We start from the raw sequence: 25,478 nt of genomic DNA, 5'->3' as shown, positions 1-25,478 counted from the left end.
CAGCCTGTTACTTGTATAGGAGCAGAACTGTTTCCAGTCTTGTCCATAGAAGTAGCTTCTGGCACTAGGATGTGGCTGCATCAGCTGATCTGTGTGGGGTCCAGGTGTCAGACCCCGACTGATCTCCTACTGATGGCCCATCCTGTAGGGCTGGAAATGAAACAAGATTACACTGGGCTCACACTAGCTTTGGGGTGTCCGCCGTTCTGGTCTGTTGGAAGTCTGACTATACCCGTCCAGGTGCAGCAGTCCTGTGTACGTCCTGACTGTGGGACTCAGCGCCTCGCTCTACACCCGAGCACCTGATCTCTATGTATAGCATTTAGTTTACCACATGTTCCACCTGCCCGGATGGCTGTCCGCTGCCTCGTACTACATAACCACAGCCGAGCCTGATAGTGATTTGTGGATGAACTAAATATTTTACTGCAGGTCCCGGGGACTATAAATATCCCGGATACATTATTCTTTATTACGACAGCCACTTGAAAACCCCTGGGAGCCGTGCGGATGGCTGTCGCCCCAGGGCTGCTCCGTGTCCCACTTAAATATGCACATATTTTATGGTATGAAAAGTTCCAGTATAGTGTTGTCACAAGGCATTGTCAGACAATGCATCACTTTACTTTCCTTATTTAAGTTCCACCAGCTGCCAAATTTACAGCGTCCTCACGCCACACTCATTAACCCTTCAAGGGACTGGGGACGTCAGATTCTGGAAGGGAGACAAATGACTTGCACGTTTCTTGAGTAGCGTCGCCCGATGGTTTCCAGTCAAGGAGCTGATAAGTGCTGGATTATCCAATAGTCTGGATTATTGGGTGGTGGATTTCCAGGGACACAGCTCGACATAATAGTCCAAGGGTATGTTCACATGGTGTAATTCGGGAGGATTTTAAAGCCCCCAAATCCTCTTCAAAATCCAGCCCTTGTCATTTGCATTTGTTTTCAGTGGGAAGCAGTGACAGCTTTGACTCTTCTGCCTGATCTTGTTGCAGCTGCTGAAGCTGAATCACTGCTAAAACCAGGATACGTGGCCTCATGCAGATTGTATGAGACTGGAATCACTACTAAAACCAGATTGTATGAGACTGGTCACACGTATAAACCTGGGCCAGATACCCCGAGGCTCCAGATACGTATGTCAGACCTATTCAGAGCTCCGCATTCACCAGTCTTTTTCCTTCCTTATCTAGGTCCACCATGAGGACTTGTTCATAGTATGTCTGTGCACACGAGCTTCCCATCATTCCTATCCCCGGTCATTGCCCCTCTTTTTGTGCCACACAATCCCTCCTGGACTATATGCTGCTGGCCAACTGTTAGTTTTGCCATTAAAGGGTTCACTTCCTCCTTTCTGACAGTGTCAGGCGGTGTATCATAAAGATTCTCACTCCAGTGCACCAGAGGGCGGGAGGAATACATTTACAATGTACAGACTGATGGAGATCAAAGAGGTTTGTCCATCCGTGAGGGTTCCCATTTTATGTCAGATCATCGAAGACATATAGATGGATACATGGGGGAGTAGCTGGGGGGGTAAACTATACTGATTGGGTGACATTGCCTCCTATGGTTCTCCTGGCATCTGCTACCGGTACTGGAGACCCAGATCACCCAAACACCATTGGACCACATTTAGGGACTTGAGGCTTTTACTTCCAGGTCCCTTATCTCTCTGCTGTTGTCAAGTCCTCTTTAAGGAGCGACAGAGCTTGGTAGTCAGAGCGCCCCTCTATGAGCTTGTATTTTTTTTATGTGACTTTCCCTTTAATTGCTAATGAATTCCTTCCTTATGACAGTATTCTAGGTTACGGGCCATTAGCAGTGGAGTTTCTATAAACCTGATCTTTCCACTCCGGCCATTTGTTGTAACCTACGTAGCGGGCTATTTCTCCCAGTTGCCACATTGCCCTGTGATTATATCTGCAGAATAAGCTAGGGGTTATTTTTTGCATTGCCCGCCGGGCTCTTCTGCTGCTATATTCTGCTTTATTCCCAACACGTAATAGATCGTAGTACCGCCTCATATTGAGAAATCAGAATAGCTGCCGAGGGGGCCCGGGGGCCATCGCTGATAGAAGTGACAGGAGATCTTGTGATGAGAAGGGGCTGCGAGCGACCCACCTACTGAAAATAGCAGCATGGCCCGGGGAGAGTTGCCTGTGTTTATTACGTCCTACTACACAAATCCACGGGAAGCGTCCTGGTGGAGGATGCAGAATATTAATCCTCATGTTGCTTTTACAGCCAGGTCCCGATCTTTGTGCAGATTCATCAGAAATGGAGGAAACTTTACGTGGGCGAATGCCAAGGACCAGGCGTGCGCACAGACTTCGAGATGGTGCATCTGCGGAAAGTGCCGAATCAGTACACCCATCTGTCAGGACTCCTGGACATCTTCAAGTCCAAAATTGTACGTATGAAGATTCCTTATCTGGTTCTGATCATTGTCTATAGAACTGGTACAGATGCTGATAGTGCTCAGTTACAATACAGCAGAAGTACAGCGCCACACCTGTCTACAGACTGTAAAAGGTATTGCAGTTCAGCACCATATGCTTAAAGGCTGCAATACTAAATGCATCACCCATACACATTTTATATCATGCAACGAGTGTTTGGATTTATGATTTGTGACTATTTGCAGTATATTATTTCTAATGGCCACCTTTATTTCTGTCTTTTGCTTCCAGGGCTGTCCGCTCACTGCTTTGCCTCCCGTAAACATCGCCATCCGCTTCACATACGTCCTGCAGGACTGGCAGCAGTATTTCTGGCCTCAGCAGCCTCCAGGTGAGAGAATCTTTAGACAGACTAGATCTGTGCAAGGCAAAAGATAAAGTCGGTCGGGTCCTAATAAAGCAAAATAAATGGTCAGAAAATCTGCCGTGACTACAAACAGGCACGAAGATGTAGCAGTGCTGCGCAGGTGCTAAGGTCTATGCAGCCATGTCATATTTGTTACTTTACATTGCTTTGGTACTCTTTAAGGTCTGCACCCATTTTGATGACATTGTGTGAGTTCACCTGCCATGACAGCATGGGTCCCTACATTACACTGTGTAACAGGAGACGTACCACTCACTTTTGGGATTACTTCTCTTCCCGTTCATTCCCAATTATATCACTTTCACAGCCACATATGATAAAGGGGTACTCCAGGGATTCTATCATAACTTATTTCCTCCAGGGTTTTGTTTGCAACAAACCCAGAGGTTCCGGGCCGGTTCTATCCTGCATCATGGGATGTCACTCTGTCTCCCCTCTCTCTCTAGTTCACTGCTGGTTACATGTATCATGACTGGCTGATAACATCATTATAATAATCAGGACATCCCCTTTAATACAGGTAACTAGTGGTGAATACAGGAGGGGCCAGGGGCTAGCTCTGACCAGGTGACCTGGGGTCAGAACCAGCCCAGAACCCCTGCGCTCATTGAATCCAAAACCCTGGAGGAAGTAAGTGATGATAGACTGCCTGGAGGTCCCCTTTAGGGTATTCCCAACTCCACACCTCTATGATGAAAATGGTTTCCTGATTGGGGCAACACGGTGGCTCAGTGGTTAGCACTGCGCCCTTTCAACGCTGGGGTCCTGGGTTCGAATCCCGCCAGGAACAACATTTGCAAGGAGTTGTTTTTGCATGGATTTCCTCCCATTCTACAAAGACATACTGATAGGAAAAATGTACATTGTGAGCTCTATATGGGGCTCACAATCTACAATCTTGCCTGTTAAAGAGGCTAATGCATTTAAGTGCTCCCTCCATTCAGTGGCCTCCTTTCCAGACAGATGGGGGGACGAGGGACTCCTTTTCTCCACATTGGTGTAGGTTTCACAGGTAGGACCCACATTTATCAGACATTTAGGCCCGTTCCACACGACTGTGTGCAGGCCTCTGGCACAGCTGGTGCACAGTTGGCACACGGATGTCAGCCCTGTGCCGCCCTTACATCGGCTGTGCTTCTGTAGCCCCATTCATTCAATGAGTGGGGAATGCAGAAACATGGACGCAAAACCCGACAGAGATAGGACCTGTCCTGAGTTTTGCTGCCCGGACTGTCATCCCCCACACCGATCTGTGTAATACACGGTCATGTGCGTAGGCCGACAGAAATAAATGGGAAAAACACGGATAGCACCCTGACCTAGCCCAAGGTTGTCTGCAAGGGGGGGTGCTGCATGAAAATTTGCACATAGCTCCATGAAGAAATCTGATTTCAAGCAAATTTTTGCACAAAAATTTGGGCGTTTTCTCTGTGTCCGTTCAGAAAAGTGGGGAGGGACTTAGTGAAGGGATGTGACCTTATTGGCTTCACTAATTTACTATAATCTGTGACATAAACATAAATTGTATCTCAACACTAGGCCAGCTCCGAGCTGGAGTAGATTTCGCTTTGGCAGTCCAGGTCGGCCTATAGAGACCCCAGTTTAGAGAAATCTCTTCCGGTAAATCGCTGAAGCTTCACAAATAAAATCAGATGGCTGTTACAAAAAGTCTGTGTGTGGCCCAGGACTTATGGCGTGCCCTGTGAGTGCGGGGTACTCCTTTAAGGTGTTCCTGAGATCCCTGAGTCCTGCTTATATAGATGATCAAGTCTGTTTGTTACATTCTAGGAAAACTTGTTCAGACTTCTTAGTAAAACATGAATAGACTGGACCTCGAGACCTTCATTTTCTAATACTTTATGTTCTTTTCTTGGGTTTCATGTCTTGTTGTTTTTGCATAATTTAAAGAGACATTTGACATGTGCAAAGAAAAAAACCAGTGAAGCCGATTACCATTCGCAGTAGGCTCGATTAGTGTCAAGTTGGGGGAATATTAAGTGGGTTGTCAGATTATCGTGTACCTATCATGGCTATTAACTTCTTGTATGAATTAGTTGTGCTTGTTAATGTATGGAATTACTGTATACATCTGCCAGCCTGCTGGTTCCCCTTTACCTGTCTGCAGACTCCATGTAAATGTTAAAAGATTTCTTTACCATCTAGAAAAATGTAACTACCAACATGAAGGAGGGGGATGAAACTGCAGCTGTATCTCTCTGTATAGGTGTGCTGTGAGAGGGGAGGGGTGAGGAGGGATGCAGATGAAGCAATATATCTTTCTCTGTGCCTGTGTGCTGTGAGAGGGGAAGGTTAGAATGAGGGATGCCACTGAAGCAGTATCTCTGCCTAAGTATCTATGCGCTGAAAGAGGGGAGGGATGAGGAGGGGATGCTGCTGCAGCAGTATCTTTGCCTAACTGCTTTTACACTGAAAGAGGGGAAGGATGATGTTGTTTTAGCATTTCTCCCTCAGTGCTTGTGTGCTGTGAGAGGTGAGGAGGAGATACATCTATAGCAGCATCACTCCCTCAGTGCCTGTGTGCTGTGAGAGGGGAGAGGTGAGGAGGAGATACATCTATAGCAGCATCACTCCCTCAGTGCCTGTGTGCTGTGAGAGGGGAGAGGTGAGGAGGAGATACATCTATAGCAGCATCACTCCCTCAGTGCCTGTGTGCTGTGAGAGGGGAGTGTGGGGATGTAAGATGTAACTGCAACATTATCTCTGCTTAAGTGCTTGTGTGCTGAAAGTGGGTTGAGGAAATATGCAGCTGCAATAGTTTCTGAGGAACGCATGTATCTGCAGTAATATTCCACTCAGTGTTTTTGCACTGTAAAAGTAAAGGGGTGAGGGAGGGGATGGGGCTGAAGCAATATCTCTGCCTCCGTGCCTTTGTGCTGTGAGAGGGAGGAGATGCAGCTGCAGCAGTATCTCTTCTTCAGTTCCTGTGTGCCATGAGAGGAGAGGAGGGGGATGCAGCTGCAATCGTATCTTTCCCACAGTGCTTGTATGCAATGCAGGGAGTGATGAGGAGGGGATACAGTTGTAGCAGCAGTTCTCCCTCAGTGCCTGTGTGTTTTGAGAGGTAAGGGGTGAGGAGGGGGGTCATGTTAAAATCTCTTTGGGAGGAGACATCTCATTGGCCCAGAGGAGGCAGCTCTGACATCACACAGGAAGAACCCGCCCACTAAGTCAAGGAGAGAGAAAATTGGTATTTACAAAATTTATTCAATTTTGTGGGTTCGTCGCACATGCATAAGCGGGTGTTGCGTAATGTCACCCTGGGGGGGGGGGGGGGAGTTTAGTTCAGCAGTGGGACCTCCATTCTCCATACTTGTAGTACAGGAACTGGACACTTTCAGTGCCGGTTCAGGATTTCACATGGGGGTAAAGTAACGGTGACATTACTTGTTGTTATTTTGTAGTTTTGCCTTTGTTTCCTTTTTTGTGGGTTTTGTGAACAAGCCGCTGTCTTAACACCTCACAGAATTTCACATGAAATAGATTAACAAGAGCCAAGGTCTCACTTTTCTGCAGTGTAGATGACAGCTCGGAGGAGAGGTGATGTCTATCAGAGCAGAAATGGGATTGTGTTTAGTGATAACTAGGAGTGAAACAAACAAAGATTTCTGCCTTCGTTTGAAGGTCAGAGCTAAGGTCACATGAGGTATGGTGGTCATAGGAGTACTTATAGGTCTGGAACTTAAAGGGGTCTTCTGCTTTTGGATAATCTCTTTTCGTAAGAAGGGTAGCAGCTGCAGCAGTATCTCTTCTTCAGTTCCTGTGTGCTGTGAGAGGGGAGGAGGGGGATGCAGCTGCAGCAGTATCTCTTCTTCAGTTCCTGTGTGCTGTGAGAGGGGAGGAGGGGGATGCAGCTGCAACAGTATCTCTTCTTCAGTTCCTGTGTGCTGTGGGAGGGGTGAGGAGGGGGATGCAGCTGCAACAGTGTCTCCTCTTCAGTTCCTGTTTGCTGTGAGAGGGGAGGAGGGGGAAGCAGCTGCAACAGTATCTCTTCTTCAGTTCCTGTGTGCTGTGAGAGGGGAGGGGTGAGGAGGGGGATGCAGCTGCACCAGTATCTCTTCTTCAGTTCCTGTGTGCTGTGGGAGGGGTGAGGAGGGGGATGCAGCTGCAACAGTATCTCCTCTTCAGTTCCTGTGTGCTGTGAGAGGGGAGGAGGGGGAAGCAGCTGCAACAGTATCTCTTCTTCAGTTCCTGTGTGCTGTGAGAGGGGAGGGGTGAGGAGGGGGATGCAGCTGCACCAGTATCTCTTCTTCAGTTCCTGTGTGCTGTGAGAGGGGAGGAGGGGGATGCAGCTGCAATCGTATCTTTCCCACAGTGCTTGTATGCAATGCAGGGAGTGGTGAGGAGACGATACAGTTGTAGCAGCAGTTCTCTCTCCGTGCTTGTGTGTTTTGAGAGCTAAGGGGTGAGGGGGGTTATGTTAAAATCTCTTTGGGAGGAGACATCTGAAGGGTAGCCCAAAAACAAGGTGACCAAAGGGTGTCCTTCAGCTGGGAGGTCACAGCAGCAAGTGCTTAATTTTCATATAGTGCCCCCGCAGGAGAAATAAAGTATTACACAAATTGTATTGAAGTGAGTAGACTGTAAGTGTAATGTGTATCGGCTCTAGTTATCTTCTGATAGGCAAGAACATAATATAAATAATAATAGACATATTAAATCTTTATAAATATTAAATCTAATAAGACGACAGCCCCCCAGATGGAAGAGCATGCCCTCTAGCCTGGATCGCTGACATCGCTGACCTGTCCGTGTAGTACATGGAACTGATGGGCAGAAAGATTCACAGATATTTGGAAAATTCTGGAATAAAAATCCTGAACTTGTTAGATGAGAAGATTCAGTTCTAAAATTATTTTCAATTAAAAGTTTTTTTTATTTAATATTCCTGTATTAATTGGACGAGAAGAATATGAGAACTCGCTCTTCACTTTTATTATGGCAGCGGCGGCCTCTTATGTCCTCTTCATCAGACAATATCAAACAGCAATTATAGTTTATTAAAACCAAGATGTATCGAGAGGTACAAGACATAGTTATAGAAATTATAGGGTATATATAGGCCGTATACAGTCAGGGATGATGAAGGGGGGGGTGTAGTATCGCCACCGCTGCTATATACACCCTATGGGAACCCAAATAGAGGAAGCCAAAATCATTTTTAGACTTATTGCTACCTTAAGGCCTCGCTTTACCTGTACCTTCTATACACCGAATGTATTCACTTATGTATTGTAACAGGTTGCGTTTGTCCCTTTCTCTCTTTTCTAGATATCGATGCTGTGGTGGGCGGAGAAGTTGGGGGTCTGGAGTTTGGAAAGCTCCCCTTTGGCGCCTGTGAAGATCCAATAAGGTCAGCAGAAACTGACTCCTGTATTGTGCCAAAGGTTGGCCTTAAAGGGATGATATGAGATTAGATAATAGTCATTCCTCCCCCAGCTACATGGGCTCTGTTTGGTGTTCATATGATTGTTGTTGAGCTGCAATACCAGAAAAAAAACTCACGGATAAGGGTGGCGCTGTGTCATGTAGAAAAGAATCACTCCTGTGTTCTAACGTCGGACATTCAACCCAAGCCATTATGTGAAAGCCCCCTGTATTATGTATATGTAAAGCATCTTATTTAAAGAGGACCTTTCATGGTCCAGGGCACAGGCAGTTCTATATACTGCTGGAAAGCCAACTGTATATAGAACTGTCTGTGCCCCAGACCATGAAGGGTCCTCTTTAAAGGGTTGTCTGGAGATGTCTGCTCGCTTCATGCTGGAGCTGGGGATTCAGGCTGGTTTTGAACCAGGGTCATGTTATCAGAACCAGCACCTGGACCCCTGATAATATTATCAGATTCAGCACCTGGACCCCTGATAATATTATCAGAACCAAACACCTTGCTTTGGGTCATGTTAACAGGACGAGCACCTTGCCCCAGGTTGTTTTACCGGAACCAGCACCTGGCCCCCGGGTTACTCTGCCTCATATTTGAGCATTCTTCTGTATTGAACCTTCATTGTCATACATTCACCAGGATCCTATTCCAAGTACAACTTACTAATAAAGGCCGTGCAAGGATTTTATTTGATATCTTTATTATATAACGTGTCATTTTCTTGTGCTCTTGTGTAAAATCCATCTTGAAGAGATCATTGTCGTCCTGTCTTGGCGAGGTGCTGCCCTCTTTTGGTAGATGTTGAAAACTTACGTAGATAATATAGATAAATGTTAAATTGATAAATCTGAAAGAGATACATTGATAGTCATTATATTGATAAATATGATATAGATATGAAAGATATAGATGGCTATTGTAGATGGATATGTGATACATATGACACAGGTAGATATAGATGATAGACCTGAGATAATGGTAAATATGAGCTTGATAGATATTATAAATCTGGATACATTGACATACGATACAGATATTAGATACTATAAATGGATTGATCGCTAGATATTGATGGACGAGATGAGTGCTTGAGCTGGCCGTGCGAGGTATATGGGTGTGTATGGATATATCTATGAGGTAGTTGGCCCCCCCTACAGGCAGCTTGTATATGACATGTATTTCGGACGCTGCAGTGTAATGACAGCTATTCTGGGACTATTAAATGTTAGCTGAGGAAATGGCTCATTTGCGCTCATTGGGTGTAATCATGTGGTACAAGCGCACAATTTGGCCATTTCCATAGAGCGCTGACCTTTCTCCGGCTAAATGGCTCATTTCAGCTCCTGAGATGTAATGACACGGTGTACACAGTAAATGGTGCAATCTACAGGTGAGCCCCAGCCCTGGATGACAGGTTATAGGCGTCCTCATCGAGTACATTCAACCCTGGATAAAACCATTAGTGACTGCATTTTCCCGCAGGCCGTGCTGCAGCGCCCCCCGGGGGCTGACCATGTTATCCACAGCCGCCTAGTCACAGGAACACAGACTAGTTGTCTTTTTTCCTTTGGTTTTTGCCATGACATTTTTTTTTTTTTTAAATTTGTCATTGAAAAAGCCAGTATGGCTGCCACAGAACTTTCCTGTAGCCCTGAATGGCAAGTCTACCCAGTTAAGCCAGTAAATTAAGCTGTTCAGGAGCTTAGGAGAGGTGCAACGGCCATATAGAATTAGGATGATCAGATATTGATGACCTTGGGACAACACTGAGCATGTGACAATGAGTGTTGTCATGGGGCAATTGGATTACAGTAAGGGCAGACGTGTTTCCATCTTTACTGTGGGGCGTTTTCCATGATCCTTTTAGGAACTCCCCTTTAAATAAGCGCATGACTTGTTCTGAACACCCTCTTACTTCTATATCCCACCACTTTGCGTCCTGGTGAAGTGACCACGATAACGTCTCCACATTAAGAGATCTTTTTCTTCTTTGCCACTATCACATCTGACTTGTTCAGGAGAATGCAGGACTCTCTGACCCACTAACCACATCTTACCTTGTCTCCTAGTGAATTGCACTTGGCCACCACTTGGCCCTGTCTGACGGAAGGCATCATAGTGGACAACGACGTGTACTCGTAAGTAGAATCTGCAGGGTCCTGCTGCCCACACCAGGGGTTTGCTCAAACAAGAAACAAGCCGCGCGGCTGATCTGCAACTGTGCTATGGAGAGGGAATAGGGAATAAGTTGCTCAACTTATCCCTCCATAGAACAGTTGCAGATCAGCCGCACCTCTTGTTTCAATACAGTTATCAGAGCTCTGTCTTGCAACGAACCATTCACCTTTGTGAGCAGAACATGACCAGGGTAGATTTTCATATCCAGAAGGTCAACATTGAAGTTTCTACTTCTTGTCTACAAGCAGAAATCTTGAAAAAGGTGAATAAGATTGATTTATTATTTAGGAGATTGTTTTTGTTTTTCCTAAACAGGGACTTGGATCCATTACAAGCTCCCCAGTGGTCTGTGCGGGTGAGAAAAGCAGATAATCCTCAGTGTATGTTAGGTACGTAGTCCTAAACTGGTTATAAATCACTGACACGAGTGTGGTCCACGGATTGCTGATATGATTGACCCTGTGACGTTGGAGCTCAGGCCCTTGGATTACTTTGTAGCTTATGTAGGTCTTCCTCAGGGCGAATGGCTCCATTATTCCCAGGTAGTTCACTTTGTCCGCTCCCTCCATGGCTCCACTAGAGTCTCCCTCCCTACACTGAAAGGATCTGTCGGGCTGGCCCTTCCACGAGGGGCCTCATATCCTCCATGTACCAGCTTCTTGTCTCTGACGACTGGTTTTCCTATTCGGCATCGCTATATGGCCAAATGGGAGGAGGCGTTGGGCACCCCCATCTCCCAGGGACAGTGGCAGATGATCTGGCCTCATGCTCAGAAATTGTCCCAGTGTATTACCTTTAGTAAAACGCAATATAAACCTTTGATCACACCCCGGGTCTTCTTTATACTCTTAACCCTGCGCTCCCCTCACGATGTCGGCGTTGCAATGCCGCAGTGGGTACATTATTTCACATTTTCTGGTCTTGTCCTCTTGTCCTGGGTTTCTGGGGGGGAGGTGACGGATGCCCTCTTCATACAGGGGGTCCCTTTAGATCCCCTTATATATCTGCTGAACCTCCCTCCTAGGCCAGCGCCGCACCTCCCATGAGGCGACCTGAAGCGACCGCTTCAGGCGGCGCTATGCCAGGGCCTCAGGGAGGGCGGCATTTTTGCTTACCTAAGCCAGTCTAGGACAAGCTGTCCTGGACTGGCTTAGCACCGAGCGGTGGTTTGGGGAGGCCACTGGAGCAGCACTGCCCCAGCAGCCTCCCCTCACGCTCAGGCAGAGAGCAGGTCCTCTCCGTGCCTGCTCTCTGCCTGCGAACGGCACTAAGCCACGCCCCTTCGCTCAGCCACGCCCCCTCCCCCTCTTACTTCTATTTGAAAAATTTCAATAAAAATTACAGTTGAAAAGAAAAATTGAATTTCGTATCCAGACTTGTGTGCCTCCATTGGTACAGACGACCACTAACCCCTGATATTTTATTCCTACTTCCTTTTAGGTGATTTTGTTTCAGAGTTTTTTAGACTTTGTCGCCGTAAGGAATCCACCGACGAAATTCTGGGCAAATCTGCCTTCGAGGAAAATGGGAAAGGTAATTCTGCTGAAGTGACATCAGAGTAATCCCAAAACTGTAACTCTGTAATCTACTGCTTCATAACTCACAGCGTGGGGGTCAGTGTTACTGCCCCCTAGAGGCCTGGCATGTCGCCCCCTGTCCTACAGGTTCTAGATGTTACGTTAATACTTGGAGCTAACCTTGCATCTCACATAGATATAGCTCAGGACCTGTATGTTCCTCCGAGTATGCATGTACCTTTAATAGGTTAGAGGTTGACAAGCAGCTGCTAAATATTGGGGCTAAAATAAATCGACATACCTGTAATCTTTAACCTGAGGCTATCTAGCTGTTGTGGAACTACAACTCCCAGCATGTACTGAAGTGCCAAAAATTCACTTAAAAACAAAAAAAAAAAACACTCCACACTCCCCAACCCAACCGATCAGCGTTTATGACCAGCATCTGGAGCTAACTTAGGGAGCGGAATAAGGCCCACAGCGCCATTCTCTGTAGTGGCCAGGCTGGGGTACTGCGGCTGAACTCCCAATCAGGTGTATTGGTGCTGAGCTTCAGTAACACAGCCCATCCACTACACGGAGAAGCTGTCTCCATTCTCCATTTCGATTTCAGAACTCGTAGCTGATCATTGGAGGACTCCCACCGATCCAATTTTGAGGACCTATCCCAAGGATACCCCTTTAAAGGATCATTAGATTAGGACAAACCCTTTTTGCTAGAAGGATAACCTGATGATAATGTGATCACATGATGGTCTGCTATTGGAACCCCTAGTGGAGGAATCTGACAAATGTGTTCTATTTCCCTGCAGCGCCTCCACAGGGGAAACAAAGTATTACACTTCCTTTTGAAATAAATGGGCTGTTCTTCAGACCTTCTATCTACTAACTTAGAGAGATTTATAAACCAGACCTCCATCTAATGAGACGGTATTTGCATATTTGGACGCCAGATCACTGTTGGAGTTTTATCTAATATAATAATGAAAAAAAAATCTTTTTTTTATTTTTTTTTTTATTAACAAGATGTAGGGATTTGCAGCGAGGCAGAATGATGTGGTTGCTAAGCAGCATCTCGCAGATCTTTCTAAATTAATACTTCTATGCAGTCGGGCTCCGCGCTCAGTGTCCTTTGTGTTCTCTCTTTATAGACGCAGCTGATATTAGCCAGGCTCTATCAAAGCTCACCGAGCCGGCACCGGTCCCCATACACAAGCTGTCCGTCACCGGCATGGTCAGCAGTGCCAGGAAGAAGATCCGCAAGCACCGAGGGGCAGATGAGACCCCATTAAGCACTGATGTCCTCAACGCAATTTTATTTGTAGGTTCTGCCCTGAACTTTTATATATCTCTTCTTTTTAGATCTTTTTTTTTTTCTCCACTTTACTCAACATGACCCCAATTTAACAGATTCATCTTAGCAGCTAATACACGTGTTAATTAGGAGGCGCCGACGTGTCGCCGGAGTGCGAATTAATCATATCTGTTGTTTACCTTGTTAACGGTTCAGCCTCCTGAATATATCGGGTATGTTATAGCGCTAGAAACGTTTCTCTCTGCTCCTGAAATCTGGCAAGTGCGTAATAGGGTTATTTATACCTCCTGCATATCTGTCACAATAATCAGCGAGAAGTCAAAGAGCTGATTACAGGAATATCTATCTATATATCTACAGTATCTGTCTATCTATCTGTCGTATCTATCTATCAGCTATCTATCTATCTTATCTATCATCTATCTATCTATCTCTATCTATATTTATCTACAGTATCTATCTCTCATTTATGTATCATCTCTATTAATCCATATTAGTATATACACCCATATCCTTTCTTTCTTTCTTTCTTTCTTTCTTTCTTTCTTTCTTTCTTTCTTTCTTTCTTTCCTTTTCTTTCTTTCTTCTCTTCCTTTCCTTTCCTTTCCTTTCCTTTCCCTTCCTTCCTTCCTTCCTTCCTTCCTTCCTTCCTTTCCTTCCTTTCCTTCCTTCCTCTTCTCTTCCTTTCCTTTCCTTTCCTTTCCTTTCTCTTCCTTTCCTTCCCTTCTCTTCCTTTCCTTTCCCTTCCTTCCCCTTCTTCCTTCCTTCCTTCCTTCCTTCCTTCCTTCCTTCCTTCCTTTCCCTTTTCTTCCCTTCCTTCCTTCCTCTTCTCTTCCTTTCCTTTCCCTTCTCTTCCTTTCCCTTCTCTTCCTTTCCTTTGCTTTCCCTTCTCTTCCTTCCTTCTCTTCCTTTCCTTCTCTTCTCTTCCTTTCCTTTTCCTTTTCCTTTTCCTTTCCTTTCCTTTCCCTTCCTTCCTTCCTTCCTTCCTTCCTCTTCTCTTCCTTTCCTTTCCTTTCCTTTCCTTTCCTTTCCTTTCCTTTCCTTTCCTTTCCTTTCCTTTCCTTTCCTTCCTTCCTTCCTTCCTTCCTTCTTCTCTTCCTTTCCGTTCCCTTCTCTTCCTCTTCCTTCCTTCCTTTCTTTCCCTTCTCTTCCCTTCCTTCCTTCCTTCCTCTTCTCTTCCTTTCCTTTCCCTTCTCTTCCTTTCCCTTCTCTTCCTTTCCTTTGCTTTCCCTTCTCTTCCTTCCTTCTCTTCCTTTCCTTCTCTTCTCTTCCTTTCCTTTTCCTTTTCCTTTTCCTTTCCTTTCCCTTCCTTCCTTCCTTCCTTCCTTCCTTCCTCTTCTCTTCCTTTCCTTTCCTTTCCTTTCCTTTCCTTTCCTTCCTTCCTTCCTTCTTCTCTTCCTTTCCGTTCCCTTCTCTTCCTCTTCCTTCCTTCCTTTCTTTCCCTTCTCTTCCCTTCCTTCCTTCCTTCCTCTTCTCTTCCTTTCCTTTTTCTTCCTTTCCTTTGCTTTCCCTTCTCTTCCTTTCCTTTCCTTTCCTTCTCTTCCTTTCCTTTCCTTCTCTTCCTTCCCTTCTCTTCCTTCCCTTCCCTTTCCTTTCCTTTCTTTTCCTTCCCTTTCCTTCCCTTTTCCATCCTTCCTTTCCTTCCATTCCCTTCTTTTCCTTTCCCTTCTCTTCCATTCCTTCTCTTCCTTTCCTTCTGTTCCTTCCCTTCTCTTCCTTTCCTTCTCTTCCTTTCCTTCTCTTCCTTCCCTTTCCTTCTCTTCTCTCTTTCTCTCCTTGTCTTGAATTGGTCAGATAGATAACTCTTATGATCGTCTTTCTCGGGATATCTGGGAATACAGAAGTGCAGCCCGCTGAGGCCTAGCCCTGTACACACAGTATAGTTCGTGTCCGTTCACTGCGCTTTGTGTTTTTTTTTTTCCTTGCTTCTTAATTTCACATCTAAAGAAACTGAGAAGTTTCGTGATCTGTTGCGTGTTGGGTACCATAGATACCAATGAGCGCTCTGTCCTCCTGGCCCTGAGTACTGTTCTTATATTATAATATGGACAGATATATACTGTATACTCTATACACTCATGAACAGCCAGATTTTCCATTTTTCTGCAGTTCCTATTTCCAGATGCAAAATCCCTGGATGGAGGAGAGTCCCGGAGCGGCGGCTCTAATGATGACACCGCAGCCGGGGCCGAGAGCGAGGACTATGTAAGTTATGGCATAGGGATAGGTTATATTTCTCTATATACAAGGGACAGGGACAGTCTTGACAAAACCCTGCCCCAATGGATTTTGCACCTAATTTAGGATGTGCACCAGCTCCATGCCGGTATATATTCTGACATCAGTGAGAATAAATGTGATGTCCCTCCCCGCCATGCCACACCACCAGCAGAAAAAAAAAAAGTGACGTCTTCCATTGCTTTTACACCAATTTTGTGGCCCCCCTGTGTTTTAGTCTCATGGACCACACACCTGAACATAACCACTATAAAAATGTAGTAGATATTCTGTAGTAAACTCCCCTTCCCATCGGGATCATGGGGGTCTGACTGCTGGATAGAGGATAAATCTTTGACTGGAGCAGCAGAGTACGAGACCTCATGCTCCATTCAGAGGGGGAACCTAGGACCCCAGTCTCATAACCTGTGGGGGTCCCAGTATAAGTGTTGATCATGAAACAACCCTTTAATATGATCATCTCACCTACTCTATATCCATGTATTCTGTTCACCACGAATTCGATGAATATCTCCCTTCTGTCCCTTTAAATGAGATGCTGATGTTATTTTGCCGGAGCTTGGTTCTGAAATTCTGAATATTCCCAGCCATCTGTCCTCGCCTATTAGACCAACTCATTTGTAATGCAACAATGCTCAGATTATTGTAAAGTGCTTGAATTATGTATGCCTGGCGTAATTGTCTCTCTCTGTGCGCAGAACCTGTACAGCCAGCTCAAGTCAGCCCCGTCCGACAGCCTGACGTACAAGCTGGCGCTGTGCCTCTGTATGGTCAACTTCTACCACGGAGGGGTGCGAGGGGTGGCACACTTGTGGCAAGAGTTTGTGCTGGAGATGCGATATCGGTGGGAGAACAATTACCTGGTCCCGGGGTGCGTATATTAAGCACGGTCTGATGTAACGCGCTGGCGTTCTGTAAATATTCACAGCACAGCAGGGGCCCCTAGGTCATGTATATGTAACACGCCACCTGTGAAAGTGCTGGAGCTGCTAATATCACTCACACGTAGGCATGGACATGTTTCTATAGGCTCCTAGCACTGAATATTTGTCAGCATCCTCTCAGCTTTAATTGGCTGATAACAGGGAACCAGAGATTTCGGGTTTAGCCTTTTTAGGGTGTCCTTAGATGGGACGTCCCAGCCATATCCATCATGCACTTAATGCATCGGTGAAGGTGGGGTTAATTCTGCAGCAATAAGGAGTTAGGATAGTGCCCCCTAGTTGTAGCAGCAGGGAGTTATGGTTTATTTATACTCTGCTGTATAAAACACAATTTTTCTGCACAGTGTGAATGAACCCGTAAGAGATGAATCTCTTCTTCCTTTACATAAGCAGCCCTTGTAGTCATTCGCTTCAGTACTTTACCCATCTGTGTATGTGCCAAGGCATCTAAAACAAAATGAAGGAACGTTGCAATAGGAGTGACTGTGGGTGCGATCAGTCATGGGCACTGCTAATACTTCACCGGTACCCAACGTGTGTGCTCAGTGTCATGTGTGTCACATCAGCCTCTGGGACGTGTCGCCAGATTGGAGAACGCAATGGAGCGTCCCTTCTTTCTTTATTTGACACCATCACCCTGAAAAACCCCTTTAAAGAGGACCTTTCATGGTCCGAGGCACAGGCAGTTCTATATACTGCTGGAAAGCCGACAGTGTGCAGAATTCAGAGCACTGTCTGCTTTTCCGGTCTGTGCCCCAGGTGAAGAGCTATCGGTCCCGGTACCGTAGCTCTTTACAGTCAGAAGGGCGTTCCTGACAGTCAGTCAGGAACGTCCTCCACAGCAGCGCCTATTGCGCTGTAGAGTGTGAGCGGGGAGGAGCGCCCCCTCCCTCTGCTCACAGTCCTTGTCCATAGACGAGTATTATCAGGAGGGGAGGGGGTGTTCTTCCCCGCTCACACTGTACAGCGTGATAGGCGCTGCTGTGAAGAAGGACGTTCCTGACTGACTGTAAAGAGCTACGGTACCGGGATTGATAGCTCTTTACCTGGGGCACAGATCGAGAAAGCCGACTGCTCAATTCAGACAATACTTTCTTATATTAGGGCAAGGACACACCATGGAAAATGAAGAGGAATTTAAGGCCCCTCCTCGGCATCCACCTGCTGATCAGACACAGACGGGAGTCTTGAGCCGCGGACTCCGTGGTCGAATAAGAGCAGAATCCCTGGCAAGATCAAGCAGGAGGCTTATTTTTTTTCAGCTTCCTACTTCGATCTCTTTCTCCCATTTCTCCCCAGAATCTGCCACTGGTCTTGGGTGCGGAATCCACCTCAAAATCAATGACAGATTCGGCATGTGACCATACCCTTACTCTAGGCGTGAACTAGCGCAAGGGTCTTAATGCTGCTTTCCATCTTCTCTAGATTAAGTAACGGAGCCCCAGATCTGAAGTGCTGCCTGCTCCACCAGAAGCTGCAGGTACGTGTCCTCCATCTGCCGCGTATTCGGCCTTGGCTGCGGCCATGAGATATCACTACATGTAAATGTGCCTGCGACTCTCATCAGATGCTGAACTGCTGCATCGAGAGGAAGAAGGCGAGGGATGACGGCAAAAAGGGGAACGCTGCTGACTCCTCCGACTCAGCGCTAAACAGGACGGCAAGTGATTCGGTGAACTCCGCAGCAGAGTCGGAGAAGAACAAGTACGACGTGGGCAAGTCCTGGGAATCTTGGAGCGACAGTGAGGACGAGTTCTTTGAGTGTCACAGTGACACGGAGGAATTGAAAGAAAGTGGACAGGAAGCGGCAAAGAAGTCGGCCAAAGAGGAGGCGAAGGAGGCGCTGAAACCCGACGGCCGCTTACACCAGTCTGGAAACCTGACCCTGCTGCAGACCGGGGAACCGCTGTATATTCCCATCACACAGGTAACCTCTGCGCTCCTGGTCCATTATGGATTTGTACTTGTAGGTCGAGGCTTTGCATAGCAGCCCTTAGGCAGGATCGATTGGTCATGTCTAGAGATGAGCGAATAGTATTGGAAACTAGAGTATCGAATACCTCGCTCCCATAGGAATGCACCGGCCGCTTAACCCCTTGCTGTACGGCTGCTCCTATGCATTCCTATGGGAGCGAGGTATTCGAAACTCTAGTTTCCAATAATATTCGCTCATCTCTAGTCACGTCTTCTCACTCTGTGCCTTTAAGTTTAACCTTCGCCTAATGAAAAGTTCTTCAACTTCTTAAGACCATTTTATTTTTTTAGTTCTGCACAATTCTCTGCTTGCTGTCAGTAAATGGAAACCTTTTTGGTTACATTCAGACATTAAACATTCTCCCATCACATGTCCTGTAGGGCTCATTGTAAAAGGTAGCGCTGATACATTGTAACAAGTCCTGCAGCTGTTATAGTCGGACTTCATGGGAAAGTTTAACCTTTTCTATGGGCTGTTGGTAGAGCCAAAAATAAATGGGCTTCTAGGTAGTTTGGACACCATCCTGTGACTCTTCGTTTTAGGCAGGTTAGGGTTACACGTACAAGAGGCGAATCTATTGGACCCCGCTACAGGCGAGGCCAAGGGTGTGTGCGCTGCAACAGGATAGGGGGGGCGGAGGTCGCCAGATCCCAAAGCTAACACACCTGGAACAGCGCCACCTACTGGATCTGCACCAAGTAATGACAGATGGTGCTCCCTCTAGTGACCAACGGAGGGAAATATTACAATTTGAAATAAATAAAGTTATTGATTAAAGGAGACATTCCCTTTAAGATTCTGCACCTTGCACTGTAAAACTTCCTGTCCCCTTATGAACCGCTCCGATAATCGGCGCCTTTTTTTTTTCTATGCATTCAAGAACTTCTTCCTTGCAGTTTCTGATGGCGGAATCCATTATCCTTCCTGAATGGCAGGAGACCTTGTTGCTAATTATTAATTAAGCCGATATTTTTTACGCTCTCTATTGAAGCCGAGCGTCTGCGCGCGCCGTATATTATCCGCGGCATACAACCTCTCTTCTATCCGAACGCTTTTATTATGTCGCTGCGAGCGCTGAGAAGACGCGGCTTCTCCTCCACTGATGTGACATTGCAGATCCTATTGTGATGGCTGCATTGTGTATTAAATACAGTCGTCTCACACTTAGCAGACAATGGGGAACTTTCTGGAGGAGCCGGCGCCCACTTACTGACGCCTCAATAAACAGTCGCGCAGAAAGCTGTTATTTGTGTGTTATGTAATGTCCTCTATAGAAAGCGGCATCCGAGCTGGAAATCCAAGAAAAGATTGTAAATTCCTTCAGAAAGGGGGTTATTTATAAGGAAGGCCGTACCGCCAACTGCTGCAGGTATGTTATTACCCAGCGTATCCCGCCAAGTATCAGCGACTCCTGTTCTGGTGCATCACATGGTCAGCCATTTATCTGAATGCCGCAAGTCCATGGTAGTGCCCAGTGCTGGGAAAATGGCTGCCTATATGTGACGTCATCCAGTAATAAGAGACAAGCTTGGGGGATTTGACCAGGCGATCACTAGACTGACTATATTTTAATAGGATGTTCCGAGAGCAGAATAGTGAGCGCAGCTCTGGAGTATAATACAGGATAAGTAATGTAATGTATGTACACAGTGACTGCACCAGCAGAATAGTGAGCGCAGCTCTGGAGTATAATACAGGGTAAGTGATGTAATGTATGTACACAGTGACTGTACCAGCAGAATAGTGAGCGCAGCTCTGGAGTATAATACAGGATAAGTAATGTATGTACACAGTGACTGCACCAGCAGAATAGTGAGCGCAGCTCTGGAGTATAATACAGGATAAGTAATGTAATGTATGTACACAGTGACTGCACCAGCAGAATAGTGAGCGCAGCTCTGGAGTATAATACAGGATAAGTCATGTATGTACACAGTGACAGCACCAGCAGAATAGTGAGCGCAGCTCTGGAGTATAATACAGGATAAGTAATGTAATGTATGTACACAGTGCCTGTACCAGCAGAATAGTGAGCACAGCTCTGGAGTATAATACAGGATAAGTAATGTAATGTATGTACACAGTGACTGTACCAGCAGAATAGTGAGCGCAGCTCTGGAGTATAATACAGGATAAGTAATGTAATGTATGTACACAGTGACTGTACCAGCAGAATAGTGAGCGCAGCTCTGGAGTATAATACAGGATACGTAATGTAATGTATGTACACAGTGACTGTACCAGGAGAATAGTGAGTGCAGCTCTGGGGTATAATACAGGATAAGTAATGTAATGTATGTACACAGTGACTACACCAGCAGAATAGTGAGTGCAGCTCTGGAGTATAATACAGGATAAGTAATGTAATGTATGTACACAGTGACTGTACCAGCAGAATAGTGAGCGCAGCTCTGGAGTATAATACAGGATAAGTAATGTAATGTATGTATATAGTGACTGCACCAGCAGAATAGTGAGCGCAGCTCTGGAGTATAATACAGGATAAGTAATGTAATGTATGTACACAGTGACTGTACCAGGAGAATAGTGAGCGCAGCTCTGGAGTATAATACAGGATAAGTAATGTAATGTATGTACACAGTGACTGCACCAGCAGAATAGTGAGCGCAGCTCTGGAGTATAATACAGGATAAGTAATGTAATGTATGTATATAGTGACTGCACCAGCAGAATAGTGAGCGCAGCTCTGGAGTATAATACAGGATAAGTAATGTAATGTATGTACACAGTGACTGCACCAGCAGAATAGTGAGCGCAGCTCTGGAGTATAATACAGGATAAGTAATGTAATGTATGTACACAGTGACTGCACCAGCAGAATAGTGAGCGCAGCTCTGGAGTATAATACAGGATGTAACTCAGGATCACTAATGTCCTGCAGATAAATTTGATATACAACTATATCCTGGACATATTACTACTTACCTCATCCTTTGTGTCATACTTGTGTCGCACTTGTGTTCACAGCTCTAACGTTTCGTATTTCACTATTTTCCCCTCGCTCTCACTTCCCTTCCTCCGGATATTCTCTGCGGGTTTATAAAGTGAGTTTCTCCTGAGAAGTTGTTGACATTGTCGCCTTGCGTTTGTACGACGGCGTTGGATAATGTCAGCCATTTTATACCTCGCTGCTTGTAATTGGTTCCAGCCATTGTATAAAATCATTTACTTGATCAGCTTGTGTTAATGTGACAGCGACATCTCCTTTAAGTGCTGGAATTAAAGGGTGATAATTTCCACATTATTTTGGCACCGACTGGGAACTGTTTAATGTAAAGATTTTTCGTGATGGCTGGGAAATGCATTAGTGATTTAGAAGAAAATTATAAGCTGCGGCGCGCTCCTTTCTCCTATATGTCGTGGAGGACGCGCGTCAGCATAGCGAGGCGTATCCTCATACAATCCCCAGGAAAATCTTCATTTTTGGTAATTTGTGTTTTGCATTGCAAACTTCAAAACTCCAACCTGTAGTAAAACTTTTTGCCGTTCACAATTCATTGCTATGGACAAAAGCCAATGATAAGAAAAATCTAAGCCGCAACTACAGGGGCACAAGGGGGCGCCAGGACTGTGCAGTCCTAAAACGCCAACTACAACTCCTCCATTTTTAACTATATAATATGATTTGGGTCTTAGCACTTGGCTCTATTGTTGACCGGTGTGGTCTGGTTAGACACTGGGTCTTGCCACAAGAGGGCATGAAAGGGCTTCCATATAAAATGACTCAGAGGCTACTTTTGGGTAGTGTACCTCTTGATGACTGCCACTATGGCACACTTGAAGACATTTTGCTCATTTCACAAACTTTGAGACTGAATTGTGACAGTCGTTTCGACAAATAAAAACGAAAGGAATTGCGACCGCCAGTGACGTGCATATCCTCAGTCAATGCTGGTAAGAAGGAGCGCCCCCTGCTGTGTAGGATTTTGCACCAACATGTATTACCTCTCATTCACACACTTCAGCTGTTTATCAGCGTGTCCTCCATTGGGGTACCCCTTTAAGATCAGACCCCAGTGCTCTTGCTTCTTCATAGCGTCCAGTTCGTCTTTATGTCATTCCTAAATCCAGCTCTTGTACTTGGCGATTGTTCACATCTTGATAAGCCCTGTAAACATTTATTTCCGTCTCCCTGAGATTCTGAATAGAGCCTTGTCTCCTCTGCTGTAGTACCGCTCTGCTGCTGATACGTCTCTGCTGTGCCGTGTACGCTGAGGCCGCAACGCGCCGGGTGAGATGTAATCAGGACCTATTTAAAGCTCACCCTGAATCCTAAACCCTTCCCTCCTTTCCTCCTGCCATTACCGGAGTCCCGCCGAGCGTAATTCTTGATTTGCGGCCTCTGCGGCTCGCCCTGTATATATGAAATCTGGGTCTCTTGTTCCTGAGCGGCGGGCTGCGCCGCCCTGCGTCCTGCACACAATCCTCCGCTGATTCTCTCCGCCTTACTGTCACTTCTCCTAATGGGATCGGATCTGTAAACATAGTTATATCCACTGGGGGGCGCACTTCTGTGTACCTGGGCTGCCTGCAGTGCAAGGTGATTATTGTACCCATAAGGGGGTCCCTGATTTCACAGGGTCTCTCCTAGTTCAGATTGTCATTTCCAATTTTCTGGAACTAAGCTTATTTTATTATCACTGGATATTGCAAAGTTCTGCAACTTTCTAATACACTCCGAGTAACCAATTCTAGCTCGGAGTGCCGAAGCCTCCTGATCCCTTCCTAGCCCCTATTTGAGTCCTGAATGGAGCCAAACTGCAGTACCAGGTATAGCCACCAGACCAGAGGGGCGCTGTTTTTCTTAACCATATCCCTTTCTATAGAACACTTCCCGAGTCTCCTTCATATTTTCCTAACACTCTCTTCTCCAACCCCCGTTTTAATATCTTGCACTCAGAAAACCTGGTCTAGAGCGTCCGAGGTCACAAACGGGCTTTTACGAGACGCCTGGCACTTTGTGCGATCCGGACGGGGCTTTTAAAACAAAAATATGTTGATTATGAGCCGGCTTTTCCGTTCCCGCATCGCAGAGTTCTCTTTACTTAGAATAAAAATTGTCTTGCTTGAGCATTATCGTGCGCGGGCGCCCCCGCCATGAATATTAATCTGCCGCGATGTTTGCAGTGGGCTCAGTGGTGGTTACAATATATGTTGCTTTATGGCGCGCCGTGGTGTTAATGCCATGCTGTCTGCAGGAACGGGAACCCCCCTCGGAGCCACTTCCATGCTTAATTTCTCACTCCGGCTCCAGCAATTATAACTTCATACAAGAGGCGTCCCCGAGAGCCGTCGGAGAGGAAGATATTTGTGAGCTTTATTCTAGGTGACATTGCTACGGCGGCCGCTCAGTCACTCATCATGATGTCCGACGTGGGCACATCACAGGGGGTCAGTCGCCCCTCTCCAGCCCTGTCTTCTCTGCCAGAGTCACCATGTTCACTTCGTACTTGTGCCGAGGACTGTCAGAATGATACAGGTTTCTATGACTCGACGTGTCAATATATTAGCACGGTGGCCGCCGTGATCGCAGGAATCGTCTGTCTCTGGATTTAGAAGTTGGTGAGACAGATTTAGGGAGCCTGGAGTTTCATGAAGGAAAACGAAAAAAGATTCTTGGAATGATTTGCACCAAATGTATTAAAAGGGACACGTCGCTTCATGCATTCTCTGTGCTTTGGAAATATAGCTGCACCTGCTATAGATGTAGATATGGGCCACATTTTGTACCATTTCTTGGATTTAGGCCCCATGCAGATGACGGTCGGTGTGTGCAGGGCACTGGAAATCTGCAGATTTGTATAGATATTAAGAAGGGAACCTCGCTGTAAGAATCCGTCGCCAAGAAGTAGATTGACCCTATATAGAGAGAAGTGCTGTTATATAGTCACAGTCATTGCCCTGCATTACAGTGTCAGCCATAGTATCTGCATTGCAGTGTCAGACATAGTATCTCCATTACAGTGTCAGCCATAGTATCTCCATTACAGTGTCAGACATAGTATCTCCATTACAGTGTCAGCCATAGTATCTCCATTACAGTGTCAGCCATAGTATCGCCATTACAGTGTCAGCCATAGTATCTCCATTACAGTGTCAGACATAGTATCGCCATTACAGTGTCAGCCATAGTATCTCCATTACAGTGTCAGCCATAGTATCTCCATTACAGTGTCAGCCATAGTATCGCCATTACAGTGTCAGCCATAGTATCTCCATTACAGTGTCAGCCATAGTATCGCCATTACATTGTCAGCCATAGTATCTCCATTACAGTGTCAGCCATAGTATCTCCATTACAGTGTCAGCCATAGTATCGCCATTACAGTGTCAGCCATAGTATCGCCATTACAGTGTCAGCCATAGTATCTCCATTACAGTGTCAGCCATAGTATCTCCATTACAGTGTCAGCCATAGTATCGCCATTACAGTGTCAGCCATAGTATCTCCATTACAGTGTCAGCCATAGTATCTCCATTACAGTGTCAGCCATAGTATCGCCATTACAGTGTCAGCCATAGTATCTCCATTACAGTGTCAGCCATAGTATCGCCATTACAGTGTCAGCCATAGTATCTCCATTACAGTGTCAGCCATAGTATCGCCATTACAGTGTCAGCCATAGTATCGCCATTACAGTGTCAGCCATAGTATCGCCATTACAGTGTCAGCCATAGTATCGCCATTACAGTGTCAGCCATAGTATCGCCATTACAGTGTCAGCCATAGTATCGCCATTACAGTGTCAGCCATAGTATCTCCATTACAGTGTCAGCCATAGTATCGCCATTACAGTGTCAGCCATAGTATCTCCATTACAGTGTCAGCCATAGTATCGCCATTACAGTGTCAGCCATAGTATCGCCATTACAGTGTCAGCCATAGTATCGCCATTACAGTGTCAGCCATAGTATCGCCATTACAGTGTCAGCCATAGTATCGCCATTACAGTGTCAGCCATAGTATCGCCATTACAGTGTCAGCCATAGTATCTCCATTACAGTGTCAGCCATAGTATCGCCATTACAGTGTCAGCCATAGTATCGCCATTAC

General features: G+C 46.0%; 1 protein-coding gene across 3 annotated transcripts in view; it reads left to right on the top strand.

The window, feature by feature from the left end:
- Positions 1 to 25,478, top strand: part of RAB3GAP1 (RAB3 GTPase activating protein catalytic subunit 1) — a 58,854-nt gene that overhangs the window by 11,330 nt on the left and 22,046 nt on the right. For all 3 annotated transcript variants that reach the window (XR_012717357.1, XM_075284557.1, XM_075284558.1), the window contains exons 7-17: positions 2,251 to 2,416; positions 2,697 to 2,796; positions 8,122 to 8,203; positions 10,306 to 10,374; positions 10,730 to 10,803; positions 11,855 to 11,947; positions 13,083 to 13,252; positions 15,356 to 15,451; positions 16,183 to 16,355; positions 17,854 to 17,908; positions 17,996 to 18,355. Coding sequence is in view for 2 of the 3 variants with exons in the window: in XM_075284557.1 (XP_075140658.1) it covers positions 2,251 to 2,416; positions 2,697 to 2,796; positions 8,122 to 8,203; positions 10,306 to 10,374; positions 10,730 to 10,803; positions 11,855 to 11,947; positions 13,083 to 13,252; positions 15,356 to 15,451; positions 16,183 to 16,355; positions 17,854 to 17,908; positions 17,996 to 18,355 (1,438 nt within the window). In the remaining variant the exon portion in view is untranslated. The remainder of the gene's footprint in view (positions 1 to 2,250; positions 2,417 to 2,696; positions 2,797 to 8,121; positions 8,204 to 10,305; positions 10,375 to 10,729; positions 10,804 to 11,854; positions 11,948 to 13,082; positions 13,253 to 15,355; positions 15,452 to 16,182; positions 16,356 to 17,853; positions 17,909 to 17,995; positions 18,356 to 25,478) is intronic.

Source organism: Leptodactylus fuscus, chromosome 8 (genome assembly GCF_031893055.1).
Source record: "Leptodactylus fuscus isolate aLepFus1 chromosome 8, aLepFus1.hap2, whole genome shotgun sequence".
Taxonomy (NCBI): domain Eukaryota; kingdom Metazoa; phylum Chordata; class Amphibia; order Anura; family Leptodactylidae; genus Leptodactylus; species Leptodactylus fuscus.
This window is presented reverse-complemented; position numbering and strand designations above follow the sequence as displayed.